General features: G+C 49.1%; 1 protein-coding gene across 45 annotated transcripts in view; it reads right to left on the bottom strand.

The window, feature by feature from the left end:
- Window positions 1-2,695: 2,695 nt before the first annotated feature.
- Window positions 2,696-19,167, bottom strand: part of PPP6R3 (protein phosphatase 6 regulatory subunit 3) — a 138,379-nt gene continuing 121,907 nt past the window's right edge. For 29 of the 45 annotated variants that reach the window (XM_036257636.1, XM_036257635.1, XM_036257633.1 and 26 more), the window contains 5 exons: window positions 16,852-17,005; window positions 15,475-15,581; window positions 14,761-14,911; window positions 8,903-9,022; window positions 2,713-4,855 (listed from right to left, as the gene is read on the bottom strand). In XM_036257636.1, the coding sequence (XP_036113529.1) occupies window positions 4,804-4,855; window positions 8,903-9,022; window positions 14,761-14,911; window positions 15,475-15,581; window positions 16,852-17,005 (584 nt within the window). In that variant the 3' untranslated portion in view covers window positions 2,713-4,803. Of the gene's footprint in view, window positions 4,856-8,902; window positions 9,023-14,760; window positions 14,912-15,474; window positions 15,582-16,851; window positions 17,006-19,167 lie in introns of all 45 variants that reach the window. The other 16 variants (XM_036257643.1, XM_036257646.1, XM_036257649.1 and 13 more) reach the window with 6 other exon arrangements.

The raw sequence follows: 19,167 nt of genomic DNA, 5'->3' as shown, positions 1-19,167 counted from the left end.
CGCCTTCTGTTCAAACGCACGCTCTTGAGTGCACCCCGGTCTAAAACTGACGGTTTCCTTGTCGCTAGCGTGTGGCAGAACCAGGGTCCACCCTAAATGGACTCCTCCAGCTCTTCAGAAGGGCTCGGCCCTGGCTGGTGTGGCTCCGCTAAGAGGGTGGGCCCACGGGTGGACCGGAGGTGCAGGTTCACCCCGGGCCCTGGTCGGGGTCCTGGGGGTGGCAACCCGTCGCGCTGCCTTTCTCACGTGGGCGTTTCTCTCTCGCCCCTTTCATCCCTTCCACTGTAGCTAAAAACCGATGGGAAAGTATCCTTGGGTGAGAATGAAATAAATTCTAAAAGGAGTTCAAGGAGGGAGAAATGGGGGGGTGGTCCGGTTCTAAGGGCGACAGGCTGGAGAGGAAAGGCTGGAGATGCAGAAGGTGAAGCGAGGACAGGAGGACAGAAACCGCAGGACGCGAGGTGGAAAAGACCAAGAAACCCCTCGAGTGCCGAGGCCTGTTTTGAAAACAGGTCCGAGGACGGGGACTTCACGCGAGCCCCGCCCCTAGGGGAAGGCGGGACTTCCTGCTCACAGGGCAGCTGCTTCCGGCAGAGACCAGGAAGACTCTGCGAAGAGGCGGGGCCAAAGCCACGCAGCCAATCGCAGCGACGCCTCCGTCTGGCTTGGGAATCAGCGCCAGGGCCTTGGGCTGCAGGCGTGGCCCGTCCATCCTCCGCACTGACCTGGCCAGTTTGGGGCCGAGTGCCGGACCCTGGGGCCCCTCCGAAGGCTGGCCCCTGGGGCCGGTGATCTTCCCCCGGACGTAACGGGCAGCATTTTGTTCCAGCATCACCCTTGGCCACCCTGTGGTGGACCGCCTCCGGAAGCAGCCAGGCCCGGGCCCTTGGACAGGCACCTGGTGGTGCGGAGGCCAGACCAGTGGGTCAAGCCAATGGCTGCAGCAGGAGCTAATCAGCATACCGTTCATCTCAAGGCTACTGAGACCAGGGGCTTTGGTTAAAGACATTTGGGAGAACAGAATGCAGGGTGGCCTTTGCCATCAGACTGTTAATTGGCGGGGCGAGACCTCGGTTCCGGTCTTCCCGAAGGAAAGACTTCAGTCGAGAGACAGTGCAGCCAGGCCAGCGGGAATGTGTTGGCTGCAGCAGGAACACACTCGGGACAGTGACATGAGGAAGGGCCGCGGACAGAGGCAGCCACAGGAGAGCCTGGGCGGGGCTGCCTGGCTCGTGGGAGTCAGAGGAAGCAGGGCCCCGCAGACAGGAGCTGCTGCTGCCCATGGCTCCCCTGGTTGCAAGTCTTGTGGGGACCCTCGGACGGAAGGGAAGGGAAGGGCGTGGGGCGTGCTCCCTGGGGGAGAGGACAGGCTGGGTCCTTTGTGTTGAGGGTACTGCTCCCTCACCAGCAGGTGGGAGTCTTAGGGGCAGTCTCAGGAGAGGGTTTCAATAGATTCAGCTTTCCAGGTGTGCTCTTCCAGGGTCGTGTGGCCACTGATTGGCCTGAGCCAGAGCAGGGGGTCATTAGTCAATGCAGCTGGGCCTGAGTTAGCCAGTGTGAAAGGACCCGGGAACTTGGCCTGTTGCTGATAGAGGCCGAGATTCAGGACGTAACCCTGGAATTGGCTGCACAGGCACAGACCATGCTTTTTCATGTAACAGAGCCCTTACATAAGCATGAGGCAGCAAACGGCCGCATGCGCCATGCACCCCCCGTCCGTGTGGACTGTCCAATGCCGTTAGGAGTGCTGAATAATGCTGCTGCTCCCTCCTGATGTCCGCTCCGCATGCTTTCCCTGGTATCTCACTGCGGGAACTGCCCCTGAACCTCGTCAATGACACACAGTGCCACTTACCCGGTTTTGCTGTTATTCTGAGCCTGGAGCTGAAATACAGCTGAGGCCCAGATGTTACCTTTAGGGAGGAAATGGTCAGGGGGCCTAAACTGCATGACCAGTGATATGAAAAGCCAGGGGGTCCAAACTGCATGACCAGTGATATGCTAGGGGAGAAAAGTCATCCTGGGGGTGAGGTTCTTGTTTTCCCAGTTTTGCCCCTTATGAGGCATTTGAGACTTTCTGCCCTGGTGACCTGCACCTGACCCATTGTTCTTGCCCTGCTCACATCTACCTGCCGGTTGAGGACCTGGCATGTAGTCAGACAGATCGGCCTTGGTGATGAGTGGGACCTGGGTGTGGAGGGCAGATTCACGGACAGATGATGCAAGGTCCACTAGCTGAGGACCCGGCTCGTCTGCACACAGAGGTCGATGGTGGAGTAGGCTCCGACACTATCCGCACACGTGCAGAGGCAGCTAACATCGCTGCGCCTGGCAGCATCACGAGGAGGGAAAACCCCAGAATCACTGGTAGGACTGGAGCCCAACAAATACAGCTCGGGGAAGAACACTCACGGAGAAGCCAGAGGTCCGGACAAGCCCCTGAAGACAGGAGCCCGTGGCAGTGCCCTTGTCAAGAATATGCCGATCTGAGTGCCAGGCGCTGCCTGTTCTAGTGTTTGGGCTACAGCAGTGGGCAGACGAGCGCATGACCCCATGATGGCACACTCTGAACTCAGTCCAGTTCTGTCTTCCCGCACGGGGTCTGGTCAACATGAGGGCTCATGCCAGGGCCCATCACAAGTCCACGGTGCTTCTCTCATTGACTGGTTTTGGAGCCCACGCAAAGTACAAGAGATTTCTAGAAACAAAGAATCAGGCTTTATTGTTGTTACTTTTAATACAGGTATTGTACTGTAGACATCGGTTAGTCTCTCAGTTCAGTACGGCCCACACACAGAAATAAGTAGGAACTAATGAGAGTGTACTCGCTCTGGTCCTCCGTCCGGCACCCTCCAACTGCCAACAGGCTTTGCTCTTCCATCCTTGGGTCCTTCCCTGCCACATTAAGACAAGCAACACAAAACACAAAGAAAACCCCACTGCTCTTTCCTCAGCAGTAGCAGGGGTGAAATAAGACACTGTTACCTTGGCTGGGACAGACGCCAACCAAATGCAAACTGTCCAGGGCAGCACGTGCCACCCCAGAGCCAAGCCCTGGTGTCGCCGGCAAAGCTCTCCACCGGGTAAGACGAGCGTGTCATCCATCAGCAGTCCCCGAGGTCCTGTGCCACATAAGTCAGCATCCTGAGACAAGAGGAGCCCTGTCCTCTGGTGGCGCTGGATTCCAGAGGGGAACGCACGAGACAGTCTCTTGGAGAGCTCACCCCAGAACGGGCCCCGAGGCAGCGAAGGCCCGGGCACGCGCCTGCCCAGGAGCACCACTGGCCCGGTCCCTCAGTGCGTCTGCCTCGGTAAGCCTCGCAAGGAGTTTCTACACCACTTACAATGAAAAGTAAATAAGAAATAAGGCATTAGACATTTGATTCTTTTATTTCCATATGCAATGTAATGTTTAGGCACGTTGCTTGGGATGCTATTTCTAAAAAAAATTGTTGGCCATTTCTCAGAATATCCTTTTGGTTTTAAATACTGGTCAGGAAAAACAAACGATGTAAAAATAGGTGAATAATTTTCTATTACAGAAATGAAAAACTGATTTGCATCTAAAATTGCAAGAGGTGAAGTCATTTAACCCTTTCACCAGACGGTATGCAATATACAACATATTGCTTCAGCTGTTTGAGAAGGCTGTGATGTATTTTTATATTGACATAGAAAATTATAAATTACATTGAATTAGTATCCATAATCACTATATATATACATAGACCAGTACTAAAAAAAATAGACTGGCTGAGAATTTACGAGTGAAATCTCACAGGGTACAGAACAGCTGACATGCGTAGGCGCCAGAGGCTGAGTCGAGTTTAGACGCCGGCCTGCAGATGAACGCACTCTCATTCCGTTAGCAGCGCTGACTCGCCTAACATGACTCAGGGGTGTTAGATATGCCGATCATCTGAAATGTTCATTGGTGATGCCTGTTAACAAGGTAAATTTTGGTGAATGGGTTAAAAGGCAGATGAACTACTGAAACAAAACAAAAAAAAAAACAGAAATAAAACAAAAACAAAAACCAAACCACAAGCCATGTACACTCCCAATATTCTAGTGTTTCACCTGCAGGAACAATCATTCCAAGCGAACAAGACAGGAACAGAACATATGGCTTTACAATAACATCAATTCATCAACTGAGTTGCAGCAATAAATACTTAATCTCTACCAATAGACTTACATTTTTTGATCCGTTTTAAACAATACAGAAAACAATTACCAATCAAAAACTGGTTATAAAAAGAACACCAAATATTTCTTACTCAAAATCACTTTTGTGAGAACAACCAAAATAACACTTAGAGGGCATTTTAATCCCACACTTACTCCTTGCCAACCTGGAAGAAAAATGAATTCAGAATTTTGTACAAGGTGAAAAATGTATGAAAACTGCCTAATACTTTGGTCACACTAATAATTGTCAAATAGTTATGTTTCAAATACAATAGCTCTGTGTATTCACTTTTATAAAACTATTCTTACAGCCATTTTAACTATAGTATTACTACTATTATTACATGGGTGGCAAGATCTTATTTCACAGGCTACCCATTATTTAGAACAATACAATATAAACATACGCAAAAATTCTTGGTATTTGTCAATGTGCAATATTTGTACACGTCTGAATTTCTCTGTACAATGTCTTAGCATCTAGAGTAGAAAGGTTGCTGGTCCTGATCCCGTGCAGAGAGGGCAGCAGGGGCGTGTGGCGGCCCCAGCTGAAGCCCCAGAGCCCTGAATGGTGGCAGCCTGCAGTCCTCAGTCAGCAGCAGAGGTCACTCATCATACAGGGCCATTAACTGATGTGTCGCCTGGCACACTTGGCTGGTCAGTCCTATGGAGTAAGACAGACATCTGAGGCACTTAAGCAGAAATGTGAGATTGAAAATTAACTTCACTGAGCTCCCTAAGGGTGGAGGAGGTTTATTTTAATCTGTTTGTGCAATGCCTAGCACTAAGCCTGGCACTGAGTAGTCATGTAATGAAATGCTTTGTAAATGAATTTCTCGAAAGCTCCAGAAAATCGGACTGAAGAGCACACACGGCAGAGCTAGGCCAGACGGGCAGGTGCCCCGGAGCGCGGCCCCTCAGCGCTCAGGAGCACAGGCCAGGCCAGCGGTTTCCACGGCTGCTCCGAGCCGTCACAGGCTGTTTGCTCATCCCGCCTTCAATACAGCCTTTTCTCTCTTCCAAGTACTAGAATCCACATAAAGTTTCACTTGGAAAACAGGATTCTGCTACTGAGAAAGGAGGAAAAGGAAACAAAAGAAAAAGCCTGTCAACAGGACCAACTGTTGCAAACAAAGGTGTGCACTGTAGAGCCTGGCTGGGTAGCTCAGTTGGTTAGAGCATCGTCCGATATGCCAAGGTTGCGGGCTCAATCCCTAGCCAGTTTGGATCAGTGGTTAGAGTGTCAGCCCACGGACCAAGGGGTTGCAGGTTCAGTCCCCGGCCCTGGTCGAGGTCATGCAGGAGGCAGTCAATCGATGTGTCTCTCTCACACTGATGTTTCTCTCCCTCCCTCCCTCCTTTCCACTCTCTCTAAAAACCATCAACGGAGCCCTGGCCAGTTTGGCTCAGCGGTTAGAGTGTTGGCCCGTGGACTAGAGGGACCGGGTTTGGTTCCCACTAAGGGCACGTACCTCGGTTGCAGTTCGTCCCTGGCTCCGGTTGGAATCGTGTGGGTGGCAACCAGTCAATGTGTCTCTTTCACATCGATGCCCCCCCCCCCCAGCTCTATCTGAAGATAAATGCAAAAATGTCCTCGGGTGAGGATAAAAAAATAAATAAAAATAAAAACAATCAATGGAAAGATATCCTCAGGTGAGAATTAACAACAAAAAAGGCAACCAATGAATGCATAAATAAGTGGAACAAATCCATGTCTCTCTTGCTCTCTCTCAAATAAATGAATCAATAAATAAAGGAAAGGTGTGCACTGGAACAAATGCACCCTCACGAAGCCAATGTAAGCTTCCAGTGGGGAGGGCGGAGGAGGGGCACTGTATGGTCGAAATGCTGGCAGAATTCAGACTGTCATCTGCCTTCTGCCAAAATGACAACCTGAACATGTCAGATACTCTTGATGACTTTACCCAAATCTTATGTAGAGTGGGGTAAGAAGGATGCTTAGAGGCCAAACTGAGAAGCACACAAGTACTTCTGAACTAGCATCAAAATGTGCAAACAAAACGCTTTCAGATACCCGCTTGTCGTAACAGAGCCAAGTCCAGTCCACACACACAATACACCACTCTGAGGATGTGCCCTGTATCAGTAACACGGGCCGGAGCTGGCCCAGCCCATGTGGCTCATCGATGTTTCTCTCTCTCTCTAATAGCAATAAAGAAAAGAAAATAATTAAAAAAAAAAAAAAGGAAACACAGGAGCTGCGAGTTATGGAACCAGACATAACAGGGCACTTATCCTCCCATCACCACTTAAAAGCTGTGAGACCTTATTTTTTTTGTTGTTGTTAATCCTCACCCAAGGATATTTTTTCCATTGCTTTTTATTTTTAGAGTGGGGGCGGGGTGGAGAGAGAGAGAGAGACATAGATTGGTTGCCTCCTGCATGCACCCCGATCAGGGATGGGAATTGAACCTGTAACCCAGTTACATGCCCTTGACCAAAAATTGAACCCGAGACCCTTCGGTGTGCAGGCTGACACTCTGACCACTGAGCCACACTGGCCAGGGCTTAAGTTGATCTCTTAACCTCTCAGTTTAGTTTTCTCCCCTGTAAAAGGGGTCAATAATCCCACACAGGGTTCGTGAGTATACAATGTGTGCAAGTATTTAGCATGCTGGCAGGCAAAGGTACTGGAAATACTTGATGAACAGTAGTGAAAAATGAATGTGTGGCAACCATCAGGGCTTGCTCGGCCAGCAGCCGGGCTGAGGAGCATGCGCACGGAGAGTCCCAACGGCTCTGCCTCCAACACTGCCACAACTGCTTTAGGAGCACAAACATGACACACCAGAAACCGACCATCCCTGCCCTGACCGCAGCTCGAACGTCCCCTTCTCAGAGGCCCTGCCCCAGCCTACCTACAATGGGACCCGTGTTCCTTTGCCCAGCTACTTCTTCCTCGTTAGCACCCTCTCTAAGAATCCCTGCACTGTGTCCGCTTTGCTACCACTTTCTCATCAGACCTAGACCAGCGACTACCATGCTGAGCCATGCGAAGCAAGGACAGAAGGACACATGTCCATATGGACACAGGTCATGCCTGCTCCTTCCACTGGTTCGCCCCACATTTCTTCCACCACCTCAGCCCTGCAGATTTGGGGCGAGGCTCTTTGCACCAGCTGGTTCTCAGTTCTCTGCATGGAGAAGCACACGGTTTCCCAAGGTGAGTGATTCTGCACTCGAGAGAGCCAAGGACACGTGCCCACAGCCTCCTGCACCTCTCTCACGGCAGAGAAGCCAAGACCAGACTCCCGATGCAACTATCCCATTAGGACAGACATGGATTATCCTACCTTCTAGGCAGGTCTCAAAATCACGGGAACTTACAAGCAAAAACCAGGGGGATGACAACTAATCAGGAATCAGATCTACGAAAGGTCTTCATAAAAGACATACATTGAAAACACAGGCAGAAAAAGATTTGCCCAAACCTTTAGAAGCAGGAGTGTCACCACCCTGCTTCTTCCTCCCAAAGCCTTCACTAGAGCCAACGTATCCAAAGAGTTCTCATAGCTAATGTTTTCTATGTAAAACTATACTTTAAAAACCACATTCATTCTGGCTGTAATTTCCATGAGAAAAACAAAGGCAGTTTGCTACTATAGAGATTTGCTGACCAGTAGACAGAGAGTGCCCCCTGCTGGTCTCGCTGGTTACGTTACCCCTAAAATGCCTAGAAGATTGAGAGGGTGGTCTGGTGATAGGGGAAGTACTTCTCTGAAATGATTTAAAAGGTTACTTTATTCCTTAGGGAAGAAATATTCAAACTTAGATACTTAATCAAAGTTAACTCTGTCCGACCAGTGTGGCTCAGTGGTTGAGCACAGACCCATGCACCAAGAGCTGCCAAGTTCAGTTCCGGGTCAGGGCATAAGCCCAGGTTGTGGGCCCAATCCCCAGGTTGGGGGGCATGCAGGAGGTGGCCAATTGATGTTCTCTCTCATCGATGTTTCTATCTCTCATTCCCTCTCCCTTCCTCTCTTTCTAAAATCAATAAAAGGAAAAAAAAAAGTTAACTCTAAGAAGCACCGAGCCAAGTCCCTGTGGCCCCAGGAAAACCCTCACCCTCCAGTGAGCACTCCAGGGTGTGAGATGACCCTCACTCCTGGGACTCTGGCCTGGCCTAAGCAAAAGGTGACCAGAAAGAAACCTGGTAGTGGGATTTTAACATTTAAGATATTTTGCAAAAACGAAACCAAACAGGGTATCATCAGAGTGGGTAATATTTAGCTGCACATACGAAAGGGTCTCCAGGAAAGCTCTCCACGTGTGTCACATGGGCACGTCCACGGGAGAACAGCACCAGGAGCCACTCAAGCCTGGCGGCTGCGTGAGTCCACAAGATAATCAATCAAATGGAGGGGAGGGGGCAAGGCCAGCATGAGAGACCCTTACATTCCCAGTAATTTCTTAAAAGAGCCAGTGATGTTATTGAATCTTTAAAAACAGGTAGCTTTCAGCTTCTGGGGTAAAGAGATATACTTATTTCTAAGTTCTGAGCTCAGTCACCCTGATCCCCAAAGGACTGAGAAAATGTCACTGTGCTCAGTAAGTCACTGAACGTTCAGGGGCAATTGTAATGACTCTCGCCCAACCAAACACCATGGTGCCAACTTCCCTCCCAGCACCCAGAAAACAACAGCCGAAGCCAGAGTAGGGCCTGGGCAGACCTGAGGAAGCGGGCTGTTACCTCTGCTCGGGACTACTGCTGGGGGGCCGGGGGGCCGCAGACTTCGCCTCGGCCGGCTCAGGGCTCTCCTCCACATCTTTGCAAGCAGCATCTTGAGAGGTAGACAGTTTTCCTTCCTCGCTGCGGTAAAGAGGACGAGAGGCAGCATCAGAGTCCTGCAGCGCCAGCGCCAATGGAGGGGGAGGGCACATGCGATGGCTCTGGAGTCATGACTGCCATGGGGTCAAGCCCTGGGGCTGAGCATGCTCAGGTGAGGGACACAGGGGCACAGACAGTGACTGGGAAACCACAGGAGGAAAGGGTCACGCAGGAGGGAACTGAAAGGGATGATGTGATGCAGCTGGTGCTGATAAAGAACGGCCCCCCACGACTTACATACCGATAGGATTTCAACACTCTGACGCCAAGTGTGCAAAACAGAAAAGAAATGTACAAGAGTTTCAGAACACTCCTATAATGGGGTGGGGGTAATATGCCCACGACTGTGCATAAGCAAATCTGCAGACTCGGTGAAGGTGTCAAATGAACCTGTTTGAAGGAATGAGTCTTTAGTTAAGCATTTTGCTTTCGGGGCCGAGCCCACCATTTAAACAGTCAGGAGGACACACCCCCATCAGCTTGCTGGCTGAGGTCCTGGGAGCGGGGTTCCACAGTGCCAGAACCAGGCCTGCCCCTCTTGAGCTGCCCTCCAACCACGAGAGAGGACAGACACCCAAACGGAGGAGCCCAGAACTGTGGCCAGAACAGGCACAGATGGACCTGGAGGGCCAGAGGGCCGGGGAAGGGAACACGACAGGGTTTGTCCCCTGCGATGGCTCTTGGTGAAGACAGACAAGTAGCAAATGCTTTTGACTGTCTGTGGGCTGTAAGTCCAGACTTCTGCTTTTTCTGTCTGGATTTACATTCTGACACAATCAAGATGGCACTCAAGTGAGCGAAAGGGCAGCTGGAAGTCCCCGTGATTTCTCGATGGCTTTCAGGTGGAGCAGGGCAATTTATGAGGACAATGAACCAAAGTCTAAAGGTGTGTGGACAATCTGAGTGGCCTGGTTCATTACTCCCCTTTACCCTCACTCTCCACTCCCTGCCCACCAAAGCAACTACCCTGAGGGTTCATACATACAGGGTGGGTCAAAAGTAGGCTTGCAGTTTTTCATATGAAAAATGACACAATGATCAATAAATAACAAGAATGCACTCTTTCGTGTACTCATAACTGTAAACCTTTTGCCCGCCCTGTTTCCCTCCTGTAAAATGCAGTCACTACAGATGTATTTTCAGTTGTCACTGGCCCTGAATCGGACCCCTCACTGGATTACCGCTGCGATGAGCACACTTTGGAAGGTCCATCTGTCCCTGCTGACACGACGCCTCCCAAGGTGTGCACCTCCAGTTCTCCCTGCCTCTCACAGCGCCAGCGCCATCCACCTGCACGCCGTGTCCGAGGGACTGCCGGCGCTTCTCAGCAGTGGAGAAGCGGTCACCTCCCATCTAGAGAAGCCCAGTCTGCATGCCCACTAGCAGGGCAATGGGGTGCTGGAGCCCCAGAGCCCACCAGCACTCAGCATTATCCACACGTTCCTGCTAGGCTCTGAGAGGTGTTGGATGAAAACTGCATTCTGAGCATCTCTTTCTAGCCTTTTTGAAGTTCCTCGTCTATTAACTGCCTACTGATATCTTTTGCCCATTTTCTGATTTGGGTTTTCTATCTTTTCCTTACTGGTTTATAGGCATTGAATAGTAAATGTCAGTTTCTTGTTGATTTAGAAACTGCAAGCATTATCCCCTCAATTTGTCACCTGCCTCCTAACTTTGTCTATAGTGCTTTATCAGGTGGAAATTCTTAACCTGAATGTGATCCAAGTCTATCTTTAGCATTATGGTTTATGCTTTTGAACGTTTTCTTGTTTTGTCTTTAAAAAGGAAGTCCTTTGCTGCCACAGGCCAGAAAGATAACTGCATTTTCTTTTCTTTCTTCCTTTTTTAATAGTTTGAGGTGTTTTTTTTGTTTTGTTTTTGTTAATCCTCACCCGAGGATATTTTTTCTACCGATTTTTAGAAAAAGTGGGAGGGGGAGAGAGAGAGAAACATCAATGTTAGAGAGAGACATTGGTTGATTGCCTTCCGCATGACTCTGACCAGGGCCAGGGATTGAACCTGTAACCCAAGCATGTGTCCTTGACCGGGAAGAGAACCTGAGACCGCTGAGCCAAACTGGCCAGTTTATTGATTTTGAGAGAGAGGGGGAGAAAGAAACATCAGTGTGAGAGCACAATTATCAATCAGCTGCCTCATGCACACCTCAACAGGGATCAAGCCTGCAATTTGGGCACATGCCCTGACCAGGAATTGAACCAGCAACCTCTTGGTGCATGGGTCAATGCTCAACCAACTGAGCAACACCGGCCCGGGCAACAATGTATTTTCTTTTAACTACCATGAAACTCTGGCTGCAACACTTAACTCCAGAGTCTCATTTTCCTCGTCTGGAAAATGGGAGGACACCCACAATACTTACCTTCTCGGGTTCTTGAGGGAAATAAAGGAACAGTTAATACATTGGAGCCATTTAGAGAACTGAGCCCGGTACATGGAAAGCACTGAACATGGGCTTGTATTTCCCACATGATCTTCCGAAACCCCCCAGGAACTGCCTTCGAATGGAAGCCAGGGAGGCTCTGATTTCACTGCCCCCCCCCCCCAAGCCATCACAGTTGTTACTGGGCTTCCTCTCCCATCACACTGGCCTCTCACCTGTGTGCTAATACCAGTTTTAATTCCTGTGACTTTGCAGCATGACCAATTATCACCAGGGCAAGTATCTTATTTCATCTTCCGTATGTTCCTCTAAGCAATTTGGAAAACTTTGTTTATCAAGTGCCCTTTAAAAACCCAACTGGAATTCTGAGTGGAATGGCACTAATTGTAAAGATTAATTTGATAAAGTGGACATCTCTGCAGCACTGGGCTGGCCCATCACACAGAGGACTGGCCTCCACTTGTCCAGATCTTCTGTGGCTGCTTTTATCGGCACTTCCAAGTTTTCTCTATAGATATCTGGGGTTAACATAATTCCTAAATAATTTATAGTTTGATGTATCTTGTGACTGGTACTTTGCCTTTTATTATACTCCTAATTGCTTATTACTGATGTAAAAAAAAGGGTACTAATTTTTAAAAGTGATCTTTTACCCAGGGACTTTGCTGAACTTTTATTAGATAACAACTGATCGATAAGTTTCACCACTTCCTGTCTAACCTTACCTACCTCTATTTCTTTTTCTTTCCTTGTAGCCTTGCCCAGGACTGTGGCAGTGATGATGGACATTCTTATTTGTTCCTCACTTTAAGTGAAAGTCTAAAATTTCCTGATTAAGTGTAACTTCTGCTATAGTATTTTGGTGTTTTAACTTTTGAGTAATAGTATTAATGAGCCCTTTCCCCTGCCGAGTGAACGGTACTGTCACTCGCTCCCTAACGCGCACAAGTCCCTGTGGGGAGAGGACCAAGCTGTCTATACCTTGGGGCCAGGGCTGCATCACATCAACACCAGCTTCAATAAGAAGCCTTGACACCTAACCTAGGGAAGTCCCCTCACCCTTTATTCTTCAAAGTGATTTTTTTAAAAAAAATTTTATTATTATTTTTTTATCCTCACCCAAGGACATTTTTTTTGTTTTTTGTTCAGATAGAGTGGGAGGGAGGAGGAGGAAGAGAGAGAAAGAGAAACTTCAATGTGAAAGGGGCACATCGAGTGGCTGCCACCCGCATGACCCAACCAGGGCCAGGGACAAACTGAGGTAGGTGCCCTTAGCGGGAACCGAACCCGGGTCTCTCTGGACCGCAGGCCGACGCTCTAACTGCTGAGCCAAACCGGCCAGAGTTTCAAAGTGATCTTGATTATTCTTGGCTCTCTTTGGTCTTTGTGATGAAATCTCACAACCAACTTCTCAATTTCCATGAAAAACTCCACTAGGATTTGGAAGAGAAATATATTCATTTTCTGGATTCGTTTTAAATGAAATGCCAGAGATATCTTCCCATTAACAAACATGGTGTACCTCCCTATTTAGTTAGGTCTTTATTGTATCTTTCAATCTTAATTATCTTATAGAAAGAGTTTAAATTTCAATTAGAGAAAGGGAACACATCTAGGACATCTTGTATTGATTCACAGGATGCAAATGATTTGTGTGTATGTTTAGTCAATTCGGCTAATAGTTCTAATACTAGTCTATGGACTCAATTGTCTGTCATAAATCTACAAACAATAATCATTTTATTTCTTTTAAATATTTATACCTTTTATTTATTTTTACTTTATGCTCCATTTGCTAAGACCCCAGCACAGTGCTGAGAAGCAGCAACTGCAGGTCTCGCTGTCCGGGCCACACCTTTGAAGGGGCTTTCTCTAATGCTCCCTGTTAAGATCAAGTCTGATGTGGCCCTGGCCGGTTTGGCTCAGCGGTTGGAGCGTCGGCCTGCGGTCCAGAGACCTGGGTTCGGTTCCCGCTGGAGCGCGCACCTTGGTTGTGGTTTGTCCCTGGCCCTGGTTGGTCGTCCGGGTGCCAGCCACTCCATGTGTCGGGTGTGTGGGTAGACATGGAGTTTGGAAGGCCGGGGGTACTCACTGGTCCTGTGCTGAAGAAAACCCATGGAACGTCTCTCCAGTGGGCATCGATGTTTTTCTCTCTCTCCCCCACTCTATCTGAACAAAAAATGAAAAAATGTCCTCGGGTGAGGAAAGAAAAAAAAAAAAAAGACCAAGCCTGACGTGGATTCCCAGTGGACACTGTTGTCAGTCTCAGGCAGCCGTGTTCTATGCTGAGGCTGCTAAAAAGTCCTGAACAGCTTTCATTTTTATTGAATGCTTTTCTCCATCTACTAAAAGTCCAAATGGTTTTTATCTCTCTGTGAATTAGTTTCAATAATTTTTACAATGTCCTCACATTCATGAGATATATTTCCTTGGTCATGGCTTAAAACACTGCTGAATTTGGTGTGCTAGCTTTCAGGTCTTGTGCATATGTGCCCACACGTGAAATTAGCCCACAATTCCTTTTCCTCTTTCATGCCAACCATTTTGCAGGGACCTCATAATGAGCTGGGAAGTGTCCCCTTGTGAGCTGAAACACTGCATGATATGGAAACCAAAGCTCTAAGCACAGACTTAACTGCGCTCTGACGGTTAATAGAAATTTTTTCATACTTTTTCCAAATCCTCACACAAGGATATTTTCCATTGATTTTTAGAAAGTGGAAGGGAAGGAGAGAGGGGCCACTGACATGATAGACACACATCAACTGGTTGCCTCCCATATGTACCCTGACTAGGGCCTGGAATCAAACCCGAGATCCTTTGGTGCGTGGGCTGACGCTCTAACCACTACGCACACTGGCCAGGGCTCATACTTTTTTTAAAGCTCTCATTTTGCTACTGAATTCTAAAGACTGCATGATATCTGAAGAAAATGATCAGTATAATACTGAACCTTTGGTTCTGATGGGCTGAGCCTTGTAGCCTGAATACAAATCAATTTCTACTACGACTAACGATTTGTCAAATTTTTATACTTACGTATTTTGAATCTGCTATATTTAAACAGACTTTTAAATACTATGAGAGAGAGACAGAGACACAGACACTTAGGGACCCAAATTCCCCCTCCCCTGCTGCAGGGACCCAAACTTTTCATCTCTTCATTAAGATTTATTGAGTTTGACAGATATATCAGAAAGATGTCAGGCTAATGTCTGAACTCACATTGGAATAAAATTAAAGATGTTAATATTTGAGGTTTCTCCCCATTATCCTCCCAACAACCTGAAGCTGCCAACATGCTCTCGCCCCTGGTTACCTTTTGAAGACCGCAGTCTCTGTCTTGGCATCTACAGTGAGGCTGAGAGTTTCCTTCATGCCGCCATTCATCACTGTCTCAGTTACCTTGTCTGCACTGTCCGCATCCTCCTCTCCATCAGAGCTGGCTTCCATGGCCACACTGCCTGGCACTGAAAAACGACACAAAACAACACACAGCTGATGGTCACCACACCAACAGCAAACAAGCACCATCATCCCTCTTCTGTGCAGACCCTTCCACCAGGGTGACATCCTGCTGGAAGAGTGAGATGGCTGGCCCACTGTTGCCTGGGCCAGTTCTTGATGGGCACAGGCTTCTTAAAAATGCCCACTGGAGAGACGTTCCATGGGTTTTCTTCAGCACAGGACCGGTGAGTACCCCCGGCCTTCCAAACTCCGTGTCTACCCACACACCCGACTCTCCTCCTGCAGACTCTGCTGTTCCTAATGTCCTCCAACCCACAGGAAGGGCAGAGGAGGCAGTGACAGATTCTAGCCTCCCCACTTCGATCCACACTGGGAGTGTGCACTTCTCATTTCTCCGGCTCCTCTGAGCTCTTGAGCCCGAAAGTTGAGAGTCAAGTCTGGTTTCATAAACCTGCTATGTGGATCAAGACACCTTCTTTTCAGATCTAGAAGACTAAGCGCACGTTACAGCCTGAACAGCCAAATAACGAGCGCCAGGGCCGAGCCTGCTGGCTCCCACACCTACCTTCTGGCTGCACAGCCAGCGCAGCGACACTGGGAGTCAGAGGGTCCATCGGCTCAGCGCTGGTTTCCATCTCCACTGGGGAACTACTCCTTAAAGAATCTTTTGTACTTTTAGAAAAGAGAAAATTCTCATGTGAGCAGTAGGTAATAGCACCGTTACCATTCTTCACTAAAAACCTTTGAAAATCAGTCCTATTCCACTGGGGAGACATCAGTAGTTGGTTAGACTCAGGGACACATGGACCTACATGTGCTTGGTAAACACCTGCCAACTCAGCAGGGGCAGTAATGCAGGGACCCCTCCAAGGCTCCTAGCAGCCCCACCTCCCTCCTCCCCATGAACATCAGCTCCCAAGGCCGGGACAGCGACACTGCACACTGAACATTGCACAGACTGACGGCATCTCCATGTCGGCTCTGCAGAAACCCTGGCTTACGCAGAGCCAGGCTGCCTGGAGGCCCCAGCCCTGCTGAGGTCCTGAGAAAACACGAGCTGTGCACAGGAGCAGGGAAGCGAGCCGCTTCAACCACGTTCTCAGCTAACCAACAGTTAGAAAAAGACAGAGAAAAGCAAGAGGTGCAAACTTGACTGTCCTGTACTGCAGCAGAGTTGGTGAAATAATTCACAACATTTTGAAGACATTTTCCACCAATCTTACTTTATCTCTGAACAGCAGCTTACTTACTGCTATTGTTAGAGTTGCTATAAAGCAACATGGGTTTTAGCCTCTTCTTTGGTTTTTCTAAGATGATAACTGCTCGCTCATATTCTCAGTAGACAAAATGAAACAACGTTTTGCAAATCAAACTAAGCCTAACAAGACACGAAATCCATGGTGAATACTCAAATGCTGACATGTTTAGGAAAACGGTGCGAGCACAGGCTGCCATCAAGAACACAGATAAGACAGGGGTGCACTCGTCACCCCTCCGTCTGCAGCACTAGAGGAGCTATGTCCACGTCATCACTCAGTCCAGGCACATCGCACTGTTCTCACTGCTCTCACGTCCCACAGGGGCTGTCAGTCCCTGGGCTCCCCGCGTCCCTCTCCTCAGGCCTGTCCTGACAGCTCGGCAGGGCCACAGCAGGCCTGGGAGATGCCAGCGTCCTCAGCACCCTGCCCACGGCTCCCCGGGGCAGGTCTGTCCAGGCTGCTGTGCAGGATGTACCGCCCCCTCATCGCCCTGGCTGGAAGGAGGGAGGGTGGCGAGTGCATTCTGGGACCTCAGCAGTGTCTGCACCTCCCCACGTGGATCGCCGTGTGGTTTAAGACACTCTGCTCAACTCGGAAGTCAGTCAGGACGACCGACGGGGCCGACAGCAAGCGCACGCCACCCAGTCCCGTGGAAGGTCTGGAGGATTGGCGCCTGCGCTCACCTCAGGGACGATGTGAACTCTGAGAAAGAGGCCCAGCCCGTCTCTTTCGCTGGCATCGGCTCCTCTGTGCTCCAGACGTCTGACCCCACAGAGTCTAAGGGAGCACCATGGGTTGTCTCCATGGGGACATCAAAGTTGGCTGACCAGTTGGGTGCTAAAGTGGGGAGGAATTTCATTTTGAGAACATTTCAGTAGTTTAACACAAGATATTTCTCAAAAGTAGGTTCACACAATGATTAAAAAAGATGGGAGTTGTGAGGAAAAGTACTCCCCTTCCCTGCAATCCCTGGGGAGCGGGGGAGAGCACCTTCACGTGGAGGGCAACTGCACAGCACCCTGTTATCACCTGCAGTGCCCTCTGATCCTTAGCAGTTCCCATAAGATTTCTTCTCCAGAAGAAATATCACATAAAGATGCAAAACTACACATGAAAGAATATGGTAATGTTAGCTTCTCAGTGCTGACAAATGTACCAAGGTCATATTAACATTGGGAGAAAGATGGGTGAAGGAAGCTACTCTCTGTAAAATCTCTGCAACTTTTCTGTAAATCTAAAATTATTCCAAAATAAAAGTTTATTAAAAATAAGAAGAGAACATGTTCACTATTCATTCAATTGCGGTAAACTGGAAACAACGAAATGCTTCTCAATCCGTATCTGGCCCCATCTCAAGCTTCTAAGACCACCAGCAAGGACACAACAGGCAATGTACTTGGTCCCCCTCCCCAACCCCAAATCCCTGAAGTGGTTTCTTCAGTATGCTAATGAGCTGACTGGTGGCCCAGGGCTCCTGGACATCCTGAGGAGGGGGCTGGCTGCCACAGGAACCAACCTTGTAGGAGGGTAGAGGGGCTGGAAATCGAGCTCATCATTAATGGCCACGATTTAATCACTTATGCCTAATTCATGGAGCCCCTATAAAGACCCAAGCTGGAGGGGCCAGGACTTCTGGCATGGCAGATGACAAACTCCACGGGGACAGAAGCTTCTGTGCTCAGGACCCTTCCGGACTGTCTGCCCTGGCTATTCATTTGTATCCTTTAAAATACCCTTTGTAGCCCTGGCCGATCTGGCTCAGTGGTTAAAGCACTGGCCCACAAACCAAAAAGTGGTGGGTTTGACTCCGGTCAAGGGCATGTACTTCGGCTGAGGTTTGTGCCCAGCCCTGGTCGGGGTCATGTGGGAGGCAGCCAGTTGATGTGTCCCTCTCACGCCAATGTTTCCCTCTCTCCCTCCCTCCCACTCTATCTGAAGATAAACAAAAAAATATCCTTGGGAGAGGATTTAAAAAAAAAAAACCCTTTGTAATAAATTGGCAATGGTGAAGTGCCTTTCTGAGTTCTGTGAGCTCTCTCAGCAAATAATGAGACCCAAAGAGGTCCCAGGAACTCCCACTTCATAGACGGCTGGTTGGAAGTGCCAGGGGCCCGGCTTCCTGATGGCACCGCAGTGGAGGCTGCAGGAGTGCGCCCTTCCTGTGACACCCGACCCAGGCCCAGGCTGACAGCATCTAAACCGAGCTGTGGGATGCCCAGCCGTGTCAGAGACGTGGTCCATGTGGGAGGGCCCACACAGCTGGGGTCAGCAGTGAGAGCCGGGAGAGGAGAGAGGTTCTTAATTACTTTCTAAGTCCTGCAGACAAGAGCTGGTTGCAGAGATGGGGTGGACATCTGTTTCCTTTCTGTGGTGCTTCTCACCATGCTGCCTGCCCTCCTGTGGGTCTCTGTTTAAATGTCACCTGCTCAGAGATGTGTCCCTTCGGATGCTATGAGGACTGTCATTTGTGCTTGGGGCATACCATGCTGCCCTTTCCCAGTGCTCATGCTGATTCCCCAATCCTTGCCAGGGACAAGCTGGGTGTAGAAAACCCTGTTCTCTCTCCGGGACATTTCCTATCCCACTGGGAACCCCCAGGCTGTAAGAACGGCATGCTAGGCTAGGGCATCTGCCAGCTATTTGGAAGATTCTCCTAGAGACAAATGACTAAGAAGTGCCTGTGTACAACAGAAATGTGCTAGTTTTAAACACCGTACTGTGACTTTGAGAAAGTTATTTAACTTCCCCACGCCTGGGTTTCCTCATCTGTTCAATTCTAACAGGGGCTGCCCACCTGCTGAGGTTGTGCTGAGGATCAGCAAGGGTCTGCACACCACAGGAACTGAATTAGTTCCTTGCTCTATTTCCTGCCCTTCAGTCTGTGAGTGTGGCAGGGCTGCACTGATACCAAGAAGGGACGGTACCCAAATGCTTGAATATCTCACCTGAAACTCGTAGAAGTTAACAGTACTTTTAATTGGCCAGTGAAGGCAAGTCTT

The sequence above is a fragment of the Molossus molossus genome, unplaced genomic scaffold (genome assembly GCF_014108415.1).
Source record: "Molossus molossus isolate mMolMol1 unplaced genomic scaffold, mMolMol1.p scaffold_m16_p_13, whole genome shotgun sequence".
NCBI classification, from domain to species: domain Eukaryota; kingdom Metazoa; phylum Chordata; class Mammalia; order Chiroptera; family Molossidae; genus Molossus; species Molossus molossus.
This window is presented reverse-complemented; position numbering and strand designations above follow the sequence as displayed.